Raw genomic sequence first — 26,170 nt, 5'->3', positions numbered from 1 at the left:
AACTGGACCTGAAGCGGTTAAAGAGAACACTGTGAGAGATAATGCAACCTATTTTATATCTAAAACACAGTCACTGCAGTAGTGTGTGTGTGTGTGTGTGTGTGTGTGTGTGTGTGTGTGTGTGTGTGTGTGTGTGTGTGTGTGTGTATGTATGTGAGCGGTTCACAAGCGAGATGATGGACTTTTAAGTAGTGCCTGTAAAAATCCGGCCTGAGTCTGATGCCCAGGGATGAACGCATCAATCCAATCATGCACGGGTCTCAGCTGTGTGATATTTGTACAGGAGAGAAGAAATGCTGGGGGGCAAACGGGCAACATGAGGTGTCTGGATATGCAGCAGGGGTAGGCCATGCTAACAAATCCACATCTGCAGTGAGCTGAGATACAGTAGATATGGAGAGACCTGTGAAAGATCCACAAGTGGCTAGGCACAGGGTACAGTTTGTCCTGCCGTTTGAGGATAACTCACCACAAGGTATTCATAACTTGCAGCGCCACCTTCCTCCCCCTCACCTTTTTTACCTGCCACTCTGCACCTCTCCCTTGTTCTCAGCTTACTTAGCACTGTTTTTTCCCCTCACTTTCGCTCTCTGAGGTCTGCATGTGTGATGAATAGTGTTCTTACAGTTTGGCGACACCATAAGAGGAGGGAAGCCATGAATCTTTAATTCGTCCTGTTCATAAATTACAGCCGCACCATCAACCCTGATCCAGCCTGCGTACATTTACTTCTCTCTGTCTCTCAAAAGAACATTAGGACATCTCAGTGTACTGAGTTGAACATGTCATGACAAAAAATAATGGGGTTAAAGAGATTTAGACAGACTTGACCAGTCAGAGATAATAAGAAGGATGTTGAGAGTGTTTACATGCAAATATACTGTATTACAGTATGTGTCCATGGTGTGTGTGTGTGTGTGTGTGTGTGTGTGTGTGTGTGTGTGTGTGTGTGCGTGCGTGTGTGTGTGTGTGTGTGTGAGGAAGAGAGAGGCAGAGCCTTTGTCATTGTCACCTGAGCACTGAGTTACCATGGCAATAAAGTCACGTCCTTGTCTATTCTGCCATTTTCACTCTCAATGCTATATTGAGAAGTGTCATTACTCATTTGTGACAGTGTGTTGGAGACCTGGTGAGAGATGTCTAATATCAAGGCCAGCATCAGCCACTGCACAGCTATTCTATGAGGAACGTGCTCTCGGATATGCAGCCAGGAGAGACAGTTCAGTCAGTCCTCCTCATGCACAGTTAAGCTAATTTATGTTGGTGTCAGCAGAATTCAAATGTACAAAACAATAACATTTACAAAGTCGCCACACTTGAACTGACTTAATTTCATGACCAACTCAACATATATATATATATATATATATATATATATATATATATATATATATATATATATATATATATATATATATATATATATATATATGTATATATGTATATATGTATATATGTATATATGTATATATGTATATGTATATGTATATATGTATATGTTGAGTTGGTCATGAAATTAAGTCAGTTCAAGTGATCTTTTTAGGTCCAGTCTACACATAAAGGGATATTTATGTAAACCAAGTTTTGGGGGGAAAAAAAGAAAAAAGAAACCAACCTCCTTCTAGATATGAGTTATAGAAAAGATCCCCATACATACAACACAATTGAAAATGCATATCTAATGCGTATTTATTAATGTACACTGAGTATGCGGGACACAGATCGTAACACATACTCTGAGGTCACATTTGTCAATGAAGCTACAAACACTGATAACAGAGAAGGTTTTGTTTCAACTTTCATCACTGATGACAGTGGTCATCTTACATGGGTCATGTAAGACCACACATTAAAGCAAGTTTTGATGCTCAACACAATGTCTCGCAAATCACTTCAGCAGCTATTTAAAGCATCACTGCTCTAACAGGAAACATCGCTAACATGTCAGTTTGTGTTTTAATCTTGACCTCCATGCTTTCTTTCCAAGCCCCCTAGCATTGTAGATGGGCACTTAATCTGTATTTATAGAGCTTTCTCATTGTTCACCCCCCACTGGAATAATATATCAGCTGTTTTGATTACCAAGAAACATTTCCCATCTCATCCTCTTGAAAACCCACTTCGAAAATAATGTCTTTGTTATCCTCTGCTGACCTGAAAAAGTCATCTAAGTGGTGATCCATGTTTCCCTTAACTTCCATCACAGTCACACTTTTCTCTCATCTGCAGCTGGTACAGCACCCAGGAGAGAGGCTTTTAACTACATCTGAGAGACCTGAGCATCATTTTCATAATCTAATTTTAACTTCTCTCCTTCAGTTGCCACCTAATTTTAAAATTCATCCCCAAAAAAATTAACAGTACTACTTACAGCATAACTTAAACCCTACATTTAATCCCTATGTACTGAAACGGTCTATGCATGGCTTTGTCATCTTCATACAAATACCTGACTCTGACTTTAGCATTTCTCTTGATAAACAAAGCAGTTTAACAGTTAGCACTACTCTTTTTAATTATACACATCAATAATGTGAAGGTGAAGGTTTGTTGTGCTGCTCTTGTAAATGAACATGACGTTAAGCTGTTGGTCCTCCAACGCATAAAAGCAAACAAAGAATGTGTAAGTTAGCAGATATATTAAACCTTTTCAGAGAAGATGGAAAAAAGACAGACTATGGGCAGTAAACAGAATTAACCAATGACAGCGACAGAACAAGCTAAAGAGAGATAGCGTGAGTGGGATGGAGACAGAGAGAGGGAGATTATTTGTGCTGTGTTGTATAATGTGCAATGTTGTGCTGTGGTTGCAGGATGTCACATCTTAGTCATCCCCAGAAAGCCTCACTGAACGCTGAGAGCTTGGTTAGAGAAAATCTATTTGCCATTGCGGGATGAGGATTTTGCTCGGGATGCGATATTACATTTCATTCAGTTTGCGAAAATGGATGAAACATAACAAAAGCAAAATAAATAGGCTTTTGGACTGCGATTATTTTGCCTCTTATCAGTTGTTACATTTGAATGGCGCCCATGAATGCCCCCTGAAGGTAAGCAAATGTTCTTCATAGCTGTTGTTTTGCACAACACAACCAAATCAACGCAGAATAATACACACAAAAAAGTCCATATCTTGGAGCGTGCATTTGTTAAATTGAAATGCATTCTTCCATTTATTCACATATTGATCGGCTAAAAGAAAGGAGGGGGGGAATAAATTACTCTTTGAATTCCGAGTTTCGCTCATAATAGGAATCATTCATCAGCCGCCTCTCTCCCTCTGGGCCTGTGTTACAGCAAACTAACAGCTTGCGCATAGGAATTAAAAACGGATTCTCTCCACCTTCCCTCACAGCACTTATCAATTATCACCAGCCAATACTTTGTGCTACAATACCATTAGTTATGCCGATAAATCCACCATGGAATGTTTCCGTTCTGTGTTGGAGAGAAACAAAGGGAGGTTTGGGGCGAATAAAACAATCTCACTTTGAAAAGAGTATAACAAAGAGATTTCATTACCAAACTTCCTCTGTGGTAGAATAATTGAAATACAGGGAAGAGGCATCAAGGCAGCGTCTCAGACAAGAGATTTAAAGCTCAGTACCCCGGCACACTCAGTCCTGTCAGCAGAGACATTCCACAAGTCCGACCCCTGGCTTATTGAAACAAGCTTTATATCATGCCACACGTTAGTTACAGATTCTTCAGAAGTTGCTGCTGCTGCATTGAACTCCTCTTTGATTGGCCACTTGAGACGGTGCAGAGGCGCAGTGTGAGGAAGTGAGGAGCAGACGACGGGAAATGGACAGAGAAAGGGACAATCGATTTTCTGATGATATGAGTCCCAGAGCTTGAGGAGCTTAGCAGATTAATTGATAGTGAAATAATGAGAGCTTTTAACCAGCATGCCTTACTGGAGGACTCCTTCACTATTATATACTTCTATTAGTTTTATGTCCTGCTCTATGCCCGGCAATTGAAATTAACAGTGGAGTAACACTGCTTTACCTGGGATAAATAAACTACTTCATCAAAGTGTTGTATAAACCAGATTTCCCATTGCTAATGACTGAATAACTAAATGGATTGTATTTATAGAGCGCTTTTCTTGCCTTATCGTTGACTAAAAGCACTTTACAACACAAGTCAGCATTCACCCATTCATACACATTCATAAACTGGTGTGAGAGGATAGCACGCCAGAAGCCGCCTACTCATCAGGAGTGATAACCATCCATACACACTTATACACTTATAGGAGAACGACTGGGAGCAATTTTGGGGTTCAGTATGCAGGGGCTGGGGATCGAACCACGACCCTCAAAACGGTGGATAGCCAGCTTAATTACTCCCTGTAACAAGACCAAGAGTCAACAGGCAAGCTAGCTGATCTGTGAGACTGTATTTAGGCACAGCAGTGCTTTGAGACAAATACTAATGCTGGCATGCTAACAAGGTCATAATGATAATGTGAACAGGCCACAGCTGTAATGTCCACCATGACCACATTCAATTTGTTTTGAACATTGGCAACATTAGATTATTATCAATACACAAAGGACAACTGAGGTTGAAGGAACTGTCAAGTATCCAAGTAATATCTTGACCTCAAGATGGTGCAAGATGAAAAGTCAGAGGATCACAGTTGTTACGATTGAAAACATGAATCTGTGTACCAAATTTTATGGCAATCCTTGTGCTATGTATTGGGACATTTTTCTTCAGACCACAAGCATTAGTCTTACACCAATGTTATAGGGTCAGTGATAGGCATCATGGAAATGCATTACACAGCTGTAGAGATATTTCAGTCTGAACCAAGGTGGTGGACCAAATAACAGTCATGCCTCCCACATGGCATAAAAAGCTGAACTCCTGTTCTCTACTAAAAATAAATGCATAACAAAATTAAATGATTTGTGAAACTGATCCACATACAGAAATGTGTCCTGGAAATTTACACCAATGACTGACCATATGGTCATATTAGTCACTTGAATTCTCACTTCCCACACACAACTTGCCAAAAGACTAATTCACTTACATCCTCAATGACTTGCCCAAGTAACACCCATGGACTAGCTAACCAAATAAACGATGGTGAAAAGCACAAACAAATGAGAGCCACATCATGTGTAAAGGGATTGAGACAATCATTAAGCTAAGGGCTGGAGGAATGGTAGCAGTGGGACTCTGAGCACTGCAGCATGAAGACAGATGATTGCTGAGAAAATGAAGGGAATACCAACAGTACCTGCAGCCCCTGCAACTTTTCCTGATCATCCTAGTGCATTTGAACTGAACAGAAGGGGGACTGCGCTATATGGAGGATACGAATGAGGGACAATGGTGTTTATTCAGGTGCACAGAGTTTTGTATGCTGGCCACAGAAACACATTTCTGTAAAGTACACAAACAAAAGGACACATTTGCAGAGAAACAAAGCACAGCGTTGGGGGGCAGGAGCACTGGCCAAATTCCCATATAACTGGAATGGGCCAGCGTAATTTTTCATACACCAGACCCTGGTGCAGAAACATTAGAGCCATTTGTGTTTCCCTGTCCTCTCCTCCTCTAGTCCATGTGACCTCATGCATGAATAATGATTAAAACACATGAGAGAAGAGAAAAATATGCACATTTGGGTAAAACATCAAAGTGTAAGTGTATCCAATGTGTTCTTTTATTTGAGGAAAACTCACATATGTTAATCATAGGTGAAAAACCAGAGTGGACCCCTTTATAGTCCAAGAAGCATTTTGGCAAAACATGCCAGTAACATGCCAGTGATCTAGATCAATAATCTAGATTGCCTATGATCAAATGTTAAATCCAAAAACCTGCAGATATATTTGGTGCTGACTAGAGTTGTTGTTGCCATCTGCAAAAGTGTTAGAGACTGACACATCTCTGGTGATGGCAACGATATGTTTGTAGGTTTGGCAGAGCACAGCAGCAGCTGTTCTCGTGGCCTCCTCCAGCGGCTTTCACATGGTGCTCTTCAGTGAATCAAAACCTTTTTACTTGTTATATGGCTCTCCTGGAGGATATATTGTCAATCATCTTTACTGCCATCTTTTAGTGAGGCTGTATGGTCTGTGCTCGCTTTAAAATAGAAGGCTATTTTTCTTTAAATGACAGTGTTACCTGGATATCTGGACTTCAATTATTTTCACATTCTTTAAAAGGTCCAATCGGTTTTGACAGTTATCGCTGAATGTGTTTCCCAACTGCTACACATGGCATCTCTGAGGTTGTGCAGTTATGTTAATTGATGATAATTAAGGTCACATGAGTGTGTCTCAAATTTGAGTGATTCGAATTAATCAACATATGCATGAATCTGACTGACAACAGATGCCTCTGAACACTTGATTAATTTGTTTTTTATGTTTTTAATTTGCAATTATGATCACTAGTGTATGAATATCTTGTGAATGACACCCAGTGCCTGTGTTTACATCTTTAAGCAGGCTTTCCCCACAAAACTCTCCATTTTGTGTCCTCAGTTAAAGGAACAGTTTGTCAAATTGTGAAATATCATGTTTTCTTTCCAGGATGACAAGATTGATACCACTCTCATATCTGCTCAGGAAATTTGAAGCTAGTGGAGGCTTTATCTGGTTGAAGAGTTTTTTTTGTTTGTTTTTGTTTTTTTTACAGTGTTGTGTCATGTGAGGACATGGATACTGGACGTGGGTTTATGAAACTTTGCTGAAGGCTTAAAGAGTCAGGTACCTTGGCAGAGTGGCTTACAGTCTAACCAAATCGCCAAAATGGACAACAAACAAACAACAAATGGACATTTCTGACATTTATTCCAGCAATTGGCTTGGGTTTTTTATAGCGGGCTAGACCAGAGTATCCATAGCAGACTCAAGGAAACACAGCAAACCACTGTCCCGCTGGACAACTAACCTGCTGCTGGCTGGGGCTTTATAATTGCAGCAAAGAAATATCAATCCAAAAATGCTCTTATTAACCCATGGCATTGATCTTTATCTCCAGTAATACTACATTAGAGCAACCTTTTAAATCTTTAATGACACAAACCTTTTCAGATTTAAAGAAGTGTAAATAAAGAAACAGATTTAAAAAAAAAAATAAAAATAAAAATAAGCCAGCCCCACACACAAACAGACATACTTACTCTGAGACTGTGCCCCAGCTGACCCGGCAGTCCAGTGACTTCTACCTGTGCCATGTCATCTGCATGTGCACCGAGCCCATGGATGAACAGGAGAGGACTGCTGTACAGGACATCTCGCTGGGGAACCAGATTCAAATCTCCATCCACATAGAAGCTGGGGTCCGACACCTCAAATGTTATGTCCTCGTTGCCCGCGCAGTCATCAAACTCGACTGGAAGAAACACACAGAATGAGTAGAAGTTATGACTTCACTCCGAAAAAAATTACAAACAACGGGAATACCAAGAAAAACCTGCCATAGAAACACAGTCAGTGAGGTATATACCACACTGTAAGGAATAGAACTGGAGGGGTTGCCAAACAATCCACAAAAACAAGTAATCGTCAGATATAAAACAGATGCCCTGAAGATAAACAGATACCCTGAAGAAAGAGTAGGATGTTCTGAAAGGCTCTGTCAGCAAGGGCACAATAAAAGTCAGTGATCTCTACTCACACAAGCCTGATGCAATATTTATGACCCATTGCACAACATGGTATTAATGTGTCTGGCTTTGCTTTTGCAGGCTGTTGCATTTACCACAGAGAGGGCCGTGGCACCCAGTTACAAGATTGGACGAGAAGAAAGGATTTAAGGTACAGAAGAAGAAATGTGTCACCTGGAAGTTACGTGCATGTGAGGCGTGCACATGGGAGCTTGTCTTGTCTGACTCAGAGAGATAGCGCCAAGGACTCTACCAGGCTTTATCCCTTCTGATCATGTTCATCCTCTCTTTATCTTTCTCGCACACTCCCCTCGGTGTGGCGACGTGATCCCCATGCCACCCCCACCCTTAGCCCGGCAAGATCCTTTCCTCCCTCATCCTTCAGCTCCTCTTTACCTCAGCCTCCTGTCATGCTCCCTTACGGTCACTGATCGTGGCAGGACTGGTCCCAAAAGAAGCCTGCAAGCATGGATGTGTACACGTGGTGATGATGAGTAAGGCAGGTGGAACAGGAGTCACATGGCTCCTTACCCTTTCTCAGTACAGGTGCTGCTGCAGACATATGGTAGCTTACATAATTATAATAATTATATAATTATTGTAATTATCATTTCTTTTTTTAATTCTGTTTGAGATCAGAAATTGTCTGTAATTAAAAACAAAACGAGGATACTCGATCAATATTAATGCAGCCTCGTATTTCTGGGCTGAAAAAAACTACTTGTTTGCTCATTGGAAAAAAAAACAGAAGAAAAAAATGAGATGAGATTATGTTCCAACACTCCACTCCAACAAGGATGGGGCTGTCAAGACAATATCCTGCATGATTCATCAATTATGGATGCACTTCTTTCAGCTTAATATAACAGAAAACCATGGGGTAACTCATGACCAGCTGAAGGAAATTGTTCAGAAAAGATCTGGAAGTCTCTCATGTCTGTGTTCTGTTCACACTGGGGACTGGGGGACCAGATTTATGGGGAAGAAATGGGTTCAAATTCGAAGCCCATATTTATCAAGTTTTTCAGAGCAGCTTGTGGTTCCGTAGTGGTGTCTCTCTAAAGATAAAACACAGCTCCAGTCTCCAGTGCAAAGGCTGTACTCTGCTGAACCGACTCATTAAAAGCTGTTGAACCCGCCCTACCTCAGAAATACAACGAATTTAAATCACTGCCATACAAATATGTTCCCAACCAGCAGATGATTTTTTAGGATTATTAATAGAAGGCAAATTTTCATCTATAAAATGAGCCAAATAAGTAAATCTATTCAATCTGATTGAAGTTTATTTTTCTGTGTTTTAGTCAACTACTATTCTCCAGATGTTACACCTGAAGCTCTAAAGTTATGGTATAATCCTTGAGATTAAAAATCCAACCCTAGAGTCCACCATCCTCACGCAGGATTCAAATTACCTATGTATTAACACAGGAGAGATTCCCAAGAAATCATTTGAGCATGTAAAATGACCTTCACTGTTTTTAAATTGTATCTCACTGATACCAGTATAACTGTTGTAGGTTATTCTCACTATAAGAACATATTCAATGGTTAACTGACTTCCTTTTTTTGTTTAGCACGTTTCTGGTCCGTCTACTTTACAGCACTTTACGACACTCGTCACTATCACTCATTCACACACACATTCATATACTGATGGCAGGGGCTGCCCATGCAATGTGCCATTGGGAGCAATTATGGGTTCAACTTCTTGCCCAGGGACACTTGGACATGCAGCTGGAGCCAGGGATCAAATCAGTGCTCCCCAAAGCTGCCACAGCCACAGCTACATTTGCTGCTGTGTCTCTTCTTTATTAAAAACGCTGAATAGGTCTGACACAGAGTCGCTTTTATTCTAAAGAAGCCTTGAGAAACACAATGTATTTATATCAGGAAAGTAAGAGTGTCTGACTGATCATCACAGAGTTCATTTTACGCATTTTTTGTGAGCAGATCAGCAGGTAGTAGAATCTGAGGAGAACAGCCCTTCCTTTAATAGGCCAAGACTGGCTCCCTTTGTTGATATTATAATAACAATGACACTTATTTGTGCTTCACACAGGTACACCAGGTGCCCTGTTGTATTCCTGCCAAAGTTGCTCAAAAATTATTCTTGTTAAAATTGTAGCATTAATCTGCATTTTGTTACAGCCAGTAAACACTGGTGTTATTAAATCGACGGGGATTTTACCTTGAAAAACCAAGTGTTCTTAGTATTTAGCAAATACAAATTATATGTGAGTTTTTAGGAGAATCAGAAAGCTTCTCACATCTTTTGCAAGATTTCTTTAATGAATAGGTATTTGCATGTATGCACATGCACTTGTGTTGCATGTATATTTGTTAATGTCAACATTAATGTTTTTTAATGTGCAAACAAATGAAATATTGAGAAATGTTAAGAGCAATGGCACTAATATATTCATTGTTCATTTGTTATTATGTACAACGTTGCACGGTTGCTCCCAAATGACCAACACTGAATACATATACACACACAGAGCACACACTTACACTTTATTTAAAGCAGTAACTGCCTTTTAATTGCAGAGGTGCAATCCTCACTGGATCTAGTCATTAATAACTAACAGACCTAATGCATACAGATTAGTACAAGGTAAAGGAAAGTCTGCTCAATTTAAGCATAATGCATTGCTGTATCTAACAGATTATTTTAGTGCAAAAAATGCTTTAATACATTCAACCTTCTCTTACACCCCCCCCCCTGCTCACATCTGTCTCCTATCACAGCAGTGCCAAGTGAAATGGGAACAGTGGTTAGCACTACCTGACTATAAAATCAATACACTCAAGTCTATCAAAGCACTCATTTAGTACACCTAACCTTTGTGACTGTTTAGTCTGACTTCTTTTATCTGTCTCGCTGCAGACATTTTAAAATCTTCCCTCTGGACACAATCGTTTTCTGCCATCTGGATGATGGTAAGAATAGTAGGGCGAAGAATAAAGAGTGGGAGAAAAGAAGAAGGGAAAAGGAAAATGAAAAATAAAATGACGGGCTTCAATGGACACTGAGGGAGAGCTACAAAGTCAACAACCTACTCTCCAGGGAAACAAGGCTGCATCTCAATATTCAACTCTCACTTCTAAGCCAAAGCATGAAAGATGTGTTCATTTCCATTCCCATTACAAGCTTCAGATTTATTTCAATAACATGGGCGCGCTCTTTAGAGCCTGCAAATTGCAGCGCCAAACAGTGTCAGTGGCATTTCAAAGGCAGCCAGAGACTGTTTGATGGTATTCTAATGTTGTCAGGTTTTGGGGGATTTCAGAGGAGAGCATGGTGAGCTGGCGGCTTTGAAGTCGAGCAACAATGACAGAACGCAACTTCCCCCCCCGCTCACCGCCAGCACCGCCACCACGTACCCACTCTCTTTCTTCAGAGTGCTGGCTCAGGGTTGAAATAACTGTGCACGACATGGATTAGGGTCGCCAAAATCCCTCACTGATGACTCAAGAGGAGAGGGAGGCCTGTGATGGGGAGAGGGGGTCAACTTCTTCTTCCTTCTCTTTTACCAACTTTTTTGACATTCAAGTTGCTTTCAGGCCAAACCCCCCTTGTGGAGCCTGTGAGAAACGTTCCAGGAACTCCATCACCTACGGCCTCAGTTACTGTTCCATCAACACACTTCAAAGTTCTCATTTAAGTTTATACTAGAAACGCTTTTCCTTAGGGATTGTATAACTGACATGAAATCAGACACCTAATTGAATAATTGAATATACAAAACAAACACATTGTTTTGTTTTTTTCTTATTAACTACATCAACTGTCAACCAGTGATGTGTAAGTCAGATATTTTACACAAAGGCCAACAATAAGATAAAAACGCTCTATTTAAGAGTATAAACACGTTTTATTCCATCATCATGTCCTTACCTTTTTTATGGATCAAACATAAAAAATGTTCAGACACGACCATCAACTCAATTAAAGAAAGCATCAGCACGCAAAACTGCAACCTTGATTTCCTGCCTCTTGATGATGAAGCAACATATTTTGACATCCGGCATTATCCAAGTATATTTACATTGGCTCCACTCTCTTTGTCAGCCACATAAATGGGATTTTTTTCCTCCCATCCTCTGTCAGCTACTAAAGTTTTCCTTTGAGGTGTTTTGAAGACAATTTTCTGTCTCGTAACTAAATGTCAAGTCTCCATGATGGGAGAGATGGGAATCAGAGGAGTAATCTCAAAGGTGGCAGCACCGGTGTGTTTGAGCAGATAGCTGCCGTGTCTAACAGACAGAGTGTGCTCAGCCTCATAAAAAAGGCTCAGGAGAACACCATTCTCAAATAATCACCTGGCATTAGGAGAGGGAGCTGCTTTTGAAAATGTATTTACAGGCGGAATTGTATTTTACCCCAGAGTTTCCTATCACAGAGTATTGTGTAAGTCTCATTAATGGGATTCAGGGGTAACAAGGCTTGTGCTTTTCAGCTACAAAGATGACAGTTTAAAAGATTTTGCCAGCTGAGGGAATCCTGACGGGAGAGTCTTTCATCATGGGTTTGATTGTGATGATTAAGGTACCCCACTGTCACCATTACTTGTGTGACTCCAACCAATCCTATCATGTCAGATGCTAATCATCTGTTAAAGCAGAAAAGTGTGTAGGATCTGAGATCTCAGTAGTTTTCATGTCACTCACAGCAGGGTTTTATTCTGAGTTTGTCGGTAAGTGTGTTCTGTGCATACAGCTTCTGTGTGTGTGTGTAAGTCCACTGGTTCTTTTAATAATACCTTGATGTATGGCACTATCCACTGTGCTGGTGACCAAAGCCAATTAAAGTATGGTTACTTTCTGATCTGAGGAGCCATCACATAGTTCTAACATGGACTGTTAAAGGTCAGCCCAGCACGCTGGATAAATATTATTCACAATGCCATGCTAGCCTGGTGCCTGATTAACATACATGTTTTGAGTTATGTGCACATTTCAGTTTTGTGTAGAATATGTTCAGTTCCATATGCTTGATCAAAGTGCCTTTAAAGCAACATCTGTGCTGAAGGCGTAAACAAAAAGCAAAACTGAATCACCAGAATTTAAAAGACTTACAGAAACATACATATATGTATATATTTTTAATCTATGTTTTTGTATTTTTTTGTATTTTTTTTTTCCATCAGTGTATCCATGTATCCATGGCAATGATGGTCTACGAAGCACTACCACTTATTGTTACCAATCACAACCTTCTCTGTGTAAGTTTGCAAAACATTTAGATGCATCTCAACAGAAGCATAATTCTAGCTTAAATGGGGCAGTTATGGCTAAGGGGGAAGAGTGGGTCATGCAATGATTATAAGGTTGGTAGTTGGACATGTCAAAGTTTCCATAAGCAAGAAACTAAACCTTAAATTGGTCCCCATGGTCAGGCCAGCACCCTGTGAAGTTGTTTCCTGTCATTACTGTGACTCTGCGCATGAATGGCTGAAGGAGCAGCAAAATGCTTGTGCAATATAAATGTTGCCATTTACACATTTGCAACAGGAAATACATTCAATAGAAATGTTATTCCAGGCCATTTGTGTTTTTTTTTTATCAACCTCTGGCCAACACTTGCCATCAGTGGTAATAGAAACATTTAAATCAGAGAAAACAACACAAGGCAGCTACGGTTCCTATGCCTGCTTTTGGCCAGATTACATGATCTCCATCATCACAGACTGCAAGTCACACACATATCAATCCAACATTCAGTCAGTGCAAGGAGATTGAGTGGCCTCCATGTGGTGAAGAAATTGCTGGCACAGTAGAGAGAGAGAATGAGAGAAAGAGAGAAGGAAAAAACTTAATCATGCTATGGAAATCAGAAGATGCTTCAGCACAATGGTAACATGGAAACAAAGACCTGTATACCATTTTCTGTCAGGTGGAAGTTCCTCCAGTCTCTTGAGTGGAGGCTGACACATGACCATGGTGTTGAAATAGAAATGATTGCATTACTAGAGGCTGTACATAAAAGCTTTGCTCTAATAGAGTCTGATCCAAAATTTTGCATCACCGCCTCACTGGATCCCAGAAATAAAGAAAACTGCTTTGACAAGAATGTTAAACAATGCGCATGAGCCTCACTCTTTGTGTAACTAATGAATATGCCTGCTGCTAGAGCTGGATATGAGACATACCTGATCACCCACTAAGTACAAGAGCATGAAAAGACAGAGTCCTGTTGGCCCTGCATGAAGCATTTGAGGAGTTTCAGAGACACAGAAGTCCATCAGAATGGTTGAGCAGGCTCCACGAGCAGAGCAGTCCGAAGAAAACATAGTGAACCCGAGGTCTGTAGACAGTCACATCAAAATACGTTGTCTGCTCTGTGACTTGGCAGCAAGACTCTTTAGAGAGCGAGGTGATGGATCTTCATTGCTCATGCTTCAGTGTTGGAAAGCCCTATCACAAATGTACGACACTGACACAAAAATCTGATCTGATCTCCAACAAACAACTAACTTGCCTGCAGGTTGAACAAAGCCTAAAGGCTGAAAAACATAAGTGAAGTCTCAGCTCACCACCAATGAGAGAATCTTGGTTAATGAATCTCATAATCGTATTTACAGAGTCGCAAAATGGGGACATTGAACATATTTACTTAGAGTTTAATGACAATAAGTTTGACATTACTTGCAAAACATAATATCTGCTCTTAGCAATGAAAGCATGATAAAATGTTTTAATGGTTCTTTTTGATTCATTATCTTGTTAAACACTGGAAAAAGTCAACACTGATTTTGAGCATAAGACACAACACATTCAATTTAATAACATACAGCAACAACCAAGGTCTTTCCCTGGCCTTGACCAAAGTGCTTCTATCACTGAACCCTACACAAGGGACTCAAACCCTCTGCTTTGCATGAACACCATCAACCACGGCGACCCCTCAATAAAACATTGCCAGGCAACATAATCCAGACAGCGAACACATTTCCTAACAAAATTTAAAAGGCAAAACTATTCATTGTGTGTGTGTGTGTGTCATGGAGGATCATATATATATATATATATATATATATATATATATATATATATATATATATATATATATATATATATATATATATATATATATATATATATATATATATATATATATATATATATATATATATATATTTTTTTTTTTTTTTTTTTTTTGTCACACACCTGCTGTGCACACATTTAGTACCACTCTCACAAAGATCTGACAAAAATAATCTAAGTTTCTAGTGCAAGTTCAGAAACCAGACTGACACATTCTAACCCATACAGCCATCTGTTGGGTTAATTACTATATCACATAAAATAGCTGTGCAGAATAACAGCTTTTCAATGTCTCATCAATGGTGTTGTCCATTCAAAAGGTCTGCATTTAAAATTCTTGAAGGAAAAGTATGTAAGAATTATAGGCAAATTTAACCTTTCGTAACAACAGAAAAAGTTGTTTCTCTACTTATCTTAAGGACAGTCACTTACCAGCATTTGACATTCATTGCTTTTATATTTCTCTGTCACAGTGTACAATGCATTTCTGCCAAGACAAAACTAGCTAATTATAGCTCCCTGAGTGTTCTTTCAAATAACAGGGCTATAAAATGTCACTGTCAAATGGTGCTCCCAGTAAAAAAAATATTTCTATTGTCAGTGATTTCTTTTTTACACCACAATAAGAACTGTCAAAACAGCAAAGTTACACTGTGCAGTACTGACATTCTTGAAATTATTTACTTGAGGTTCAGAGATTGTGTTGAATCCACAGCTTAGAAATATGCAAAAGCTGATTATGATAAGCTGGCACTCACAAAATAGATCAGTCACTTACAGCTTAGCAGCTGAGTTGGAATCATTCCCCAAACAGTGCACACTTGAAGCTATCTTGTACCGCAGCAGTCTCATTTGAATCAAAACCACCATCCTTTACCATGTACATGAAAAGGCTTTGTTTGGAGCCATGCTTAGTAGAGCGTCTGGCTTGGTAGTGATCTGATGGTCGGGTTTGCTGTGCTGATCTGTGAGGCTCCTTGTTATCGCAGTCAACAACCAGAGATGCATCATTCACTACTGCTTTAGTCTGCAGTCTGTTCCCTCTGTGGGGTAAACTAAAGTTCCTGTTTGTCTCATTCTGCTACTGTAAATCAGTAAAAAACGAGACACAAGAGAAATGAGAGAGTGAGCAGGGAAGAAAGGCGAGTAATTATGGTGAAATAATAAGGGCTGACTTGGGGTGACGCTCTCCTTGTTATCGCCCTGAGTTACAGCACGTCCACCTTACCAAGGCAGTAATGCCTGGACAATGCCACCCGTCAAAACACACGCAGGCACACAAATAATAAATAAATAAAATAGAAAGCCCCTTGGGACATTCAAGTTTTGACCCTTTGAGGTTGCTGCAGTTGATTAGTATTGAGGGGTGAAGCTGCAGAATAACGGAGTGATAAATGAGGCCAGCAGTTATTAGTTTGCTTCTAGAACACATTAAATACTGTATATGCCTGCAAGTATCTGCTCAAGTCATTTTTTGTTGTGGAGTAATATTGATTGTTTGTTAAAACAACACTGTTGTGGTTGTGTTGCTAATTCCTATTAGGGTTCCATTTATGGTAATTACATTTATGTGTAAAAGTAAGCACAAGTTAAATAAAATAGATCTACAAATCAAGAATGCATGTGAAGCACAGGTGGATTTGCAGCTGCATCACAATAGCAGAAATCAGCACTGCTCCAGATGCTGTGGCTCCACTGCCAGAGCCAGGCCATGCTAAATTGCTGTGTGTAATTCTTAATTAGAATATATTTGCAAGCATTACGGTTGCTGCTTCTTAACTGCATGCAGCATTAAATTACACCAGTGTAATCCACCCACCTGACAGATGAAGGAGAATGTAAAAAATGATGCATACAATATCTGTGTTTTTTTGTTTTTCTTCCAGTTTTATTTAATTTGGATGTTTTGTGGTCATAATACTTCGCCTTGACAAAAAAAGAGCAAACAAGAAAGAACCTTGGGCTTATTAGATTTTAACAAGGTTTTCTGAGCGTCACTTTTCTGCCATAATTGCAATGTGTATTTCCCCTGACAGGTTGCAGCACTTTTGTTTATAATCACCACCATTCATCGGGATGGAAAATAAGTAAGAAACACTGCTCTCATCTCCACTGCTCACTCACAGTCACAGCTAGACTAGACAACACCCTCATGCTTACTAGCATTTGTAGTACTGCCTGAAGAAGTTGCGAGGCAGGGAACTCTACCTCTCACATGTGTGACAGGAGCAGCATGCATCTTACACAGGCCTCGATTTAAGTACTGCATCTTTCCATGTGCAGGATTTAAGCATTTGAACCTGCATGACTCAGAGTTGCTGTAAAGCAGGTAGAAGGAAAGAAACAGGCAAACAATGTTCACATTAGTCTAATTAATTAATTCATGCATCCCATCAGTGAGGTAGAGAGCCCATAAGCCAAGATATACTGTTCAAGGTTTTTCAAAGTAATACATAACACTGACAGCGGCGGTAAACATCCTGCTGTCTCCACGCAAGCTGGAAATGTTTAGGCCTACAGGCTTGGTCTTTGAAGTTGCCTGCTTCAAGGTTACACCTGCTTAAATATGAATTCATTTAAATTCCTATTTCAAAACCCATCATTGCACGCCTCACCCTATTTTTATGTGGAAATATAAATGAAAATGTATCGGCGCATCTACATGATCGCCTGAGGCCTAGCTTGACAAGGTTAACCATAGCAACAGATCTGAAGGGAGTGACTGAGATTTATTTCGAGCACCATAACAAACTTCAATCAGCCTGTGTTTGTTTGTTTGTGGCAGGGCAAAGCGTTTCATCAAAGTGGGCCTGTGCCGGGACGGGTGCCAGCAGATGATGGTGAGATACTCTAGCAGAAGGGAGGGCACACAGAATCATTGCTCTAGTCTATAAAAACTACTGAATGCTCAACTAGCTAAAACGTTACTGTACAGCCTTGAATGAGATCATCATTAGAGGGCCTGATACCTAGAGATAATATTCTGAATATACAGTCAGTACTTCACTTGCACTCCCAGGCAACCAGCCCGATGAAGCAGCCTTCTGCTGGCTGACATTATCATTCAATTAATATACAAACCAACCAGCCAGACAACCAGTCACTTAGGCACAGAGATAGATCAATAAACCACACATAAACAGCCATCAGTGGATTTGGCTACTGAGAGATAAGACATGACAACTAGATCCCAGGATAACACGTGAAAAAAAAAGATATACCCCAAAATGATAATTTTCATCTCAGTGCCAGAATAAATTCTAAAGGTAAAACGTCACTCCATATCTTTTAGACATATGATTGCAATTGACCGACCATCTGGTGCTACAGGAGCAACAGAGGAAGCCGAGTCGGACAGAGAGAGAGTGTCAGCGCACAGCGATGAGTTTACTGGAGCTACAAATGTTGTTTGATTCTTCCACATGCTGACCACAGCTGACCCCCCCTTACCTGGTGTATGTACACCATATGTAAAAAAAATCAGAGTTTAGGGGTTGTTTTCAATGTTAAGTCAAGCATCATTCATGCTCACATGTCCCAGCGTGCACACTTAAAGGACCTTGAGGCACTCCCCAGAAAGTCCAGGAGATCTCAGGACTGTCCTGTGTGAAAGCGCTGGAGGGCTGCCAGTGGACTCGAGCCTCCTATGCACACTATCCTCAAGTCTGCAGATGCTTCAGACTTCTGCTTGAGGGATTTACCAACATTTTATCATGTTTTGATGTTAAACCTGGAATGGCATGAAGAAATAAATAAACAACGCACTAAACTCTCTCAAGAGCAAGTTTATGAGCAGATACAGTTGCAACAGTTGCAGCAACTACTGTGTCTGGTTCCTCGTTCTATTAAAGGGATAGTTTGGGTTTTTTGAAGTGGGGTCATATAAAGTACATATCTATAGTTCATCTGTTCCTTACAGTAATCACCGATCAGCGCAGCCTAAATTTGGAGAAGTAGAGAGCTGCTCCAGCCCAGACGCTCAGCTTTGTACTGCAGTGAATGGAGTCCAGAGAAAAAGCAAAATAAACCACCTAAAACAAGGCTCTCCTTAAAAAATCTATAACAGTCCAAGTGTACATTGTATAGGGAAAATTGACACCGCTTTACATCACCGTCAGACCTGCCTTTCTTTTGGCACTACATTTTTGTTAACCGTAGAACCTCCGTATCTCTACACACTTGTGCTAATGCATAGGGATATGGAGGTTCGACGGTCTGTTAAGTTTCATTTTTATCAAAAGTAAACCTCTCGTCCAGCAGCTGGGACTCACACTGTATTTCGCCGCTCACAGATCGCCTGTTGTCCAGTTGCGCTGTGATGTGTAGGGATACGGAGGTTCTACGGTTGAGAAAATGTAGTGCCAAAAGAAATGGCGGTCTGACAGCAAAGTAAAACAGTGTGAATTTTCCCTATACAACATAAACTTGAACTGTTATAGATTTTTTAAGGTGAGCCTTGTTTTAGGTGGTTTATTTCACTTGTTTCTCCGCACCCCGTTCACTGCAGTACAAAGCTGAGCGTCTGGGCTGGAGCGTCTCTCTGCTTCTCCAAACTGAGGCTGCGCTGATCGGTGATTATGGTAGGGAACAGATCGACTATAGATATGTATTTTATATGACCCCACTTCAAAAAACCCAAACTATCCCTTTAAGACTCCTTACTTTGATGATTTGTCAATTGATCTGATCAAATGTCACAAGTGACAATTTAAGTAGAGGCTGCTCTTACACTCAGTAACAATACTGAAGTGTAGGACACACAGAATTGCCTATAACTAAATATTATTAAAACTATTATTATCACAGAGCAAATTGGGTTATTTTGCTTTGATTGGATTCAGGGGATTATGCTCACAGTTGAAACTGACACTCTCACAGTTGATATTTACAGGAGCCGCACCTTGGGCTTTAAAGTGTGATTCAAGCTTTCTGGCAGAACTTGCTTAACCTGCTGTTTATACCATTTTATTTCAATTTGATTCCTTCTCCATTTTTCCATTCTATCTTCATTTTGGGTTTCAATGTCAAGATTTTTCTAGCAATCATCAGCTCCACTTTTTTGCATTGGAGCACAGACCCCCAGTGAGTTTACTGGCAGTTATATCCAGATAGAACATTCCAACCTTGATTTTAAAGACGTATTCTGGAGAAGACAGACTAGGGGAGACTAGGGGAGACTTCCCAATATGCCCCTTGCCCAGAGGTACTTTGCCTAGAGGTATGGTTTCCCAACTCTTGGACGGTGAATGCTATGTTGGAAAATGCGTGGTTGTAACGTAACCGATGCTGTACAAATGGCTGGAAGGGTTATCACATTTCAGCGGGACAAACAGTTCACTCAAAAAGAAAGGGTAGGGGAAAAACCTAACTGGCTAGCTACCTAACATTACTCTGTTATTACTGATTTGTGTATGAGCACTCAAAAACAAGGGATGGGGTAAAAGCTGCAAATTCACTTGAGTGTTTATACTAAGTCTCTCAACAAAAGCTGTGATTTGCATGTTCTGTGAGTCTGCCCGTACATCTGTGAGGATGAATGCACACGATTAGAAAAGACGCCAGATGGCCCTGTGATTAGACATGCATATATTTGCTCTGACTTCATGCCTCTCCAATAACACATACTCCCTAAGCAGCCAAAGCTTACCAGTGCACCTGTAGCACATACTGTAACGAGCATCTATGACCATCTGCAAAGGTCTATCCTGGCCAGAGCAGAGGAGAGAATACTCTCCAATCCAACAACCAAGCAGAAAAAAAAGGGTTAAAACTTCCTGCCCACTGCAGTAACACCCAAACCTGTCAATCCAATGACTCTGTGCTTCGGACACACACAGGAATACAAAAAACACACACAAAAAATCCATAAGCAAACATAATTTCACACACAAGCTGACATCCAGCAAATGTGCAGGCAACCAGCAAGGCATTCAAGCATTCAGGCAGATCGATAGGTTTTCAGGGAGCCAGTAACACCCAGGTTGAACCCCTGAGGCTCTAACCGAGTTACTCAGCACTTTCCCTGGCCACTCAAGAGGAGCCATGCTGGGCTCAGGGCCAAGAGCCAAACACATGAAAGTAGCATACGGGTGAGAAGAAAACTTTTGACACAGAATAATTCTGTCACTTTTATGACAGCAGCCATTATTATTTCCCTACTGAGTGAGTTCACAGTTCAGTTGAGATGTCTGGTTGAAGGTCTTGGTAAGGGATGGCCTCTGTTGGGGAAGTCTAAAGTGCCCTGTCAAAGATTTGGGAATATGAAAGATCACCATTTCTATACCATTAATCCTCGAGTCAGTGAATGCTCAGATGCTGTTCTGTTCCACTGATTGATATTACTGTTATCCTCTTGTTAAATGTCATACCCACACCTTTCATAATATTTCAGACTTTGATTTGTTGAGCGAAACTGGAGAAATGGTCTCACGGATGAAGAAATCTAAATGAAGTGATCAGTGAAATCCTGAAGCTCCATATCTTCCAAATGTGTTTTATTTCATTAGAATGTTGAGAATTACTTTCAAAAGTATACCCATGTTTCACTGCAAATAACGTTATTTCTTAAAAAGGAACAGAGAGAGAACAGACAGAAGTGGAGATGGAAGTAGGAATAGAGATTGGGTAAATTTTAGCTTGTTGAGGGAGTAGTTTTTTGATAAGCTATTCCCTCTGGGTGGGATCCTGATCTCTTTTCTTTATACCAGAATATGAAGCACAAGCATGGCCAAGGAAACTGAAAAAACTGAAAAAAACTGAAAGATTCTGTAATGACAGGCTGGAACAGCAACAAGAAAATATATGCCTCAACATGATTGTTGTAACTTAAAACGGAAAATCATAAAAAAAAAAAAGAAAAAGAAAAAAATCATCAATAATGATTTCACATCATCACCTAACTAGTGTTTAAATCCAAGCCATACCATTTTCCCCCCTAGTGGCTCTATGGCTCGTCTCACCCATTATAGGACCAGCAGATCCATTAGATCCTCCCACTTAGGCATGTTGACCATACTACGTCAAAGAAAAACAAAGGCCAAGGACAGGGCTTTCTCTGTAGCAGCTCCTCAGCTCTGGAATAAACTACCAGAGGCCATTAGATAGGGGTGTCACGATTCTCCAAATCCTCAATTTGATGTGATTTTCGATTTTAGGGTCACGATTCGATTCGATTTGATTCTCGATTTTTTTCTTTTTCTTACAGAACAGAGGCCTATGCCATTTTCAGACTATTCTAGTCTACGATCATTGTTTTTATTCATCAAATTTTGTATAGTAAATCTTATTTCAAAAGATGGGCTACATATAAGTGATGCAATTTCCATGATGTATCACATTAGGCACTAACGGTCAAATTTAAATAATTTATTTACAATATAAGGGTAACAATCTTGTTCTCAGTCAAGTGGAAAACAACAAAGACAAACATAACAATAATAATAATAAAAATGGGAGGTCACAGAGGATGCCTGGCAACAAATGTGCTACAAAACAAAATAAATAAATAAATTAAAAGTATGTCCAGAGTCATGGAACAATGAGAGCCTTAACAAACTATATCCTAACAGTTGAACATAAAAAAATAAGTAGTTTGGACTTTTTTGTCCCCTGAGAATGACAACTGTCATTTTTACATTGTTCTTTCAAGTTTTTTTCTTTATCAAAGATATGTTGTTATCTTTATCTTAAATGTTTAAATCCAGTGTTTTCCACCACCGAATAAGGCTGCAGGTCTGCTGCTATAAATAGCCCTATACCGTTAGTTATAGCTTTTGTGCCAGCTGAGGTCTGTGGAAGTTTTATTGCAAACGAGGATGGAATAGTTGGCTGGACCAGTGATGGTGTTTTCCCAGTTGTCAAATCTACATCCTTGTGATGCCGGCGAATGTGTCCTGCCATGTTTGTAGTGTTTCCCGTGGCCGGGTATGGTACACGCACATAGCATCTTACACACGGTGGTCTTCTTGTCGACAACACGAACGTTGTCGACATAACTCACCGGGAACGCAAAATACTTTCATACTGGTGATTTAAGAGAAGCAGGAGCTGCCTCAAGCTCCGGTGCCGTTGCTCCTTTATCTGCACTTGCCATGGTGTCATGATCTGCAGGTTAGCTAACTAGCGGCGTCGGCTACAATGTGCATAATTTGCGTAGCGTGCGTGCATAGCTTTGCAGACCTCCCTGGGGGGTGATCGTCGATCCTCTCTTTGACTTCGATGCTCGAGACCATGACGTAATTTCGATCGATTTCAATAAAAAATAAGGTGCTTTAAAGATGTACCTCAAGCCACACTTTCATTTTCTGTTTTGTAGAATATAATCTGTATTTATGTACAGCTAAAGATAATTTAGAAAGGCTAAACACAGGATATCAACAAAATGCATTGCCCCTGTACTGGTACACATACAAATATACAAGATAAAAAAAATGTCAAAAGAATTTCATGTCTAGTCTGCTGCCTTTACCTTTTTGAATGACATTAATAAGCAGTTAATTTTGGTAAATTTGACCCAAAGATAGAGCATGAAAATGACAAGCAAACTAAAATGCAGTTCCTACTCTGAATGACATCTGTATTCTCTTTGAAACCAGAGAACTTAGGGACTGGCTCACAGCACATGTTTGTGGACTTATCATGAAAGAACAGGTATTCCAAAATAACACAAAACGGCTGCCTATGTGTCATCACTAAAACTGAACTTCCCTTGTAATTAGAGTAATACTTTTTGCATTGCATGGAAATGAAATGCACAAAGTATGCATGTAGAGGGGCCTAGGAAATAATGAGGCACAGATACTTGTGTCGCTTGTGTTGTAAGAACAAAAGAAAGAGAAGTGTGTGGCTCGTTTGATGGCTGTCCTCTGCAGAGCTACTGACAAATCCTATGTTTATAGTCTGTAAACAAAACTCCAGATGGAGTCAACAACTGCATGCAACAAAATACACGTGCCTAGTTTTAGATGCAGCACTCGCTTTCCTATAGACACATGTAAAGATAGAGCTAGAGCAATTTTAGTGCTGTCACTCCCAACTCCTCAAATACAGTTACTTCCTTGTGGTACATCCACCATTCGCTCTTGACTTTTGGTCTTTAACAAGACTCGAAGTACAGCCAGTGTCACACATAGGGCCACTGACAAGGCTGCTATACTTGACATGTTGTTGAAAAACTAATAAGATAACCTAATTGAGCAACCAGACTCTTATTTGAGTGTAAACAAAACATCAGTCTGAAAGGCGAAATTAACAGAGCTATATAGTTTCATAGTGTATAAATTAATTGCATTATATGTTCATATTATCTTTCACTAATGTAATAGCCTAGTGGTTAAAGGGATAGTTCGAGTTTTTTGAAGTGGGGTCATATGAAGTACATATCTATAGTCGGCCTGTTCTCTACTGTAATTGCCGATCAGCGCAGCCTCAGTCTGGAGAAGCAGAGAGCCGCTCCAGCCCAGATACTCAGCTTTGTACTGCAGTGAACTGAGTCCAGATGCAAAGCGAATTTTTACCACCTAAAACAAGGCCCACATAAAAAAATCTCAGTTCAAGTGTACGTTGTATAGAGAAAAATTCACACCACTTTACATTGCTGTCAGACAGCCCTTTCTTTTGACACTACATTTTCCCAACCATAGAACCTCCGTATGCCTACATATTAAGGTGCGCAATAGGTGATCTGCGAGTGGCAATGGGAATATGGAGGTTCTCCAGAGCGACTCTCTACTTCTCCAATGTGAGGCTGCGCTGATCGGCAATTATGGTAGGGAACAGACTCTAGATATGTACTTTATATGACCCCACTTAAAAAAAACAATCACTTCAAGGTGTACACAACACAGACAACCTTAACCTTAACTGTTAACCTTAGTTAGCAACTTTATGGGACTGAACAGCATTCACATCTTGTTGAATGTTGTTTTGAAAACTGTTTAGGAATTTTGTATGTTCCCAACAAAAAACTTCTGCCTTGAAGAGACAAGACGTCTTGTTTACAGAGTAATCCAAAGTTTAAACACTTAAAATACAGTCGCAGAACTTACATAATGAGACAGCTGGATGTGAAGTACATGCAACAGAGCATAAAACCTCCATTTAAACATTGTGCTGATCAATATTCTGCTGTAGGACCAATGGTGGTTACCAACGACCAAAAACAAGTACCACCTCGTTCTGAAGCTGCATGTAATCCCTTCAGTGAACTTTATACATGCATCAAGAAATACCAGGCATGTTTGAAGTGCAGGAAACAGTCAGGACTACGGACTCTTGTGGCTTTCTCTCTTAAGCCCCGCATTCCCCACTGAATTGGTAGTCAAATATGTCAAAAGGAAAAAAGAAAAACACACCAGGACATCACACAGCAGTATCAGGTGGGTTCCTCAACAGGGCTCAAAATGTACCCGAATGTCAGAATAAACGTTGGTAATGTCTGCTAAGTAATGGACATGTTGGAAACTTTACTTTTGATATGTTGTAACTTTACATTTTTGTGTTCCATTTTTAACTATGTATTTTGACCATGCTTGGCTTAGTGTCTGGTTAGGTTTAGGCACAGACAACACTTGTTTGGGTTTGGGAAAAGATTGTGTTTCAGTTTACCTGGTTTCGTCACTGCAATCACAGCTGAAAAATATCTGGGTTTGTGCTACTTACACAGCTAGAAAATGTAAGGATGACTTTTTAGGCACTTTTGAATATTGAAACACTATCCACAAGAGTGGTTTCTTTATCAAAATATACAGCAATACAGGTGTCACTTTGTGTGAAAGTGTTGCAGACATAATATCTCAGAAGGGCAACGACAAATACAGTAGTTAGGTACACTCTTTTTTTTTTTTAGTTCAGTAGCCTAATTGTCAGCAAACCAAACTGCACAATGTTAAAGAGGGAATGATATAGAGACAGTAGAAACTACTTTCACAAGTAGCACTGTGGTGTAGGTCACCATCCTATTTGCACCATAAAATCCAACACATAAGACGCAAAGGAGCTTCACATGTGTGCAAACCTTTTCTAACTAGCTAGCTAATCAGTCAATTTGAAATATTGTGTTCTAATTTTACAGTATATGCTGATCAAATTACATAATGAACCACAGCACTTTCCATGCACATGTTGTCAGCTGTTGCTTTGCTTTAGTTTATAGTATACTGTGTAAATGGGTCTAGGGTTAAGCAGAAGTAAAAGTTTTAACTGCATGTGCAAAAGGTTCACATTTTTTTCTAAAAATCTAATTTTTTAAGCTATGCTTTTAACACGTTTTTTAACAAACCTTAACAAAATCACACTTTTTAAAAATGGTGGAGACATGTCCCTAGCTTCCCCAGTGTCCATGTAACCTATGGATTTGTGCTTACTTGCTTGGCAGCCTCCTCACCCAGCTTCTAGACTACGAGCTTCCCATCATCCTATCCCAGCTCATATACATGTAATCTGAACATTAATGTAGAAGTGTCAATATGATAACTGAGCGTA

The 26,170-nt window shown here is 40.0% G+C and overlaps 1 protein-coding gene across 2 annotated transcripts in view; it reads right to left on the bottom strand.

The window, feature by feature from the left end:
• The window catches only part of cdh13 (cadherin 13, H-cadherin (heart)), a 393,409-nt gene that overhangs the window by 259,120 nt on the left and 108,119 nt on the right, over nucleotides 1–26,170 (bottom strand). For both annotated transcript variants that reach the window (XM_037107511.1, XM_037107512.1), the window contains exon 3: nucleotides 7,154–7,365. In XM_037107511.1, coding sequence (XP_036963406.1) covers nucleotides 7,154–7,365 — 212 coding nt within the window. The remainder of the gene's footprint in view (nucleotides 1–7,153; nucleotides 7,366–26,170) is intronic.

This window comes from Acanthopagrus latus, chromosome 8 (genome assembly GCF_904848185.1).
Source record: "Acanthopagrus latus isolate v.2019 chromosome 8, fAcaLat1.1, whole genome shotgun sequence".
NCBI classification, from domain to species: Eukaryota; Metazoa; Chordata; class Actinopteri; order Spariformes; family Sparidae; genus Acanthopagrus; species Acanthopagrus latus.
The sequence above is the reverse complement of the archived record's forward strand: the minus strand, read 5'-3'. Positions and strand labels throughout refer to the sequence as shown.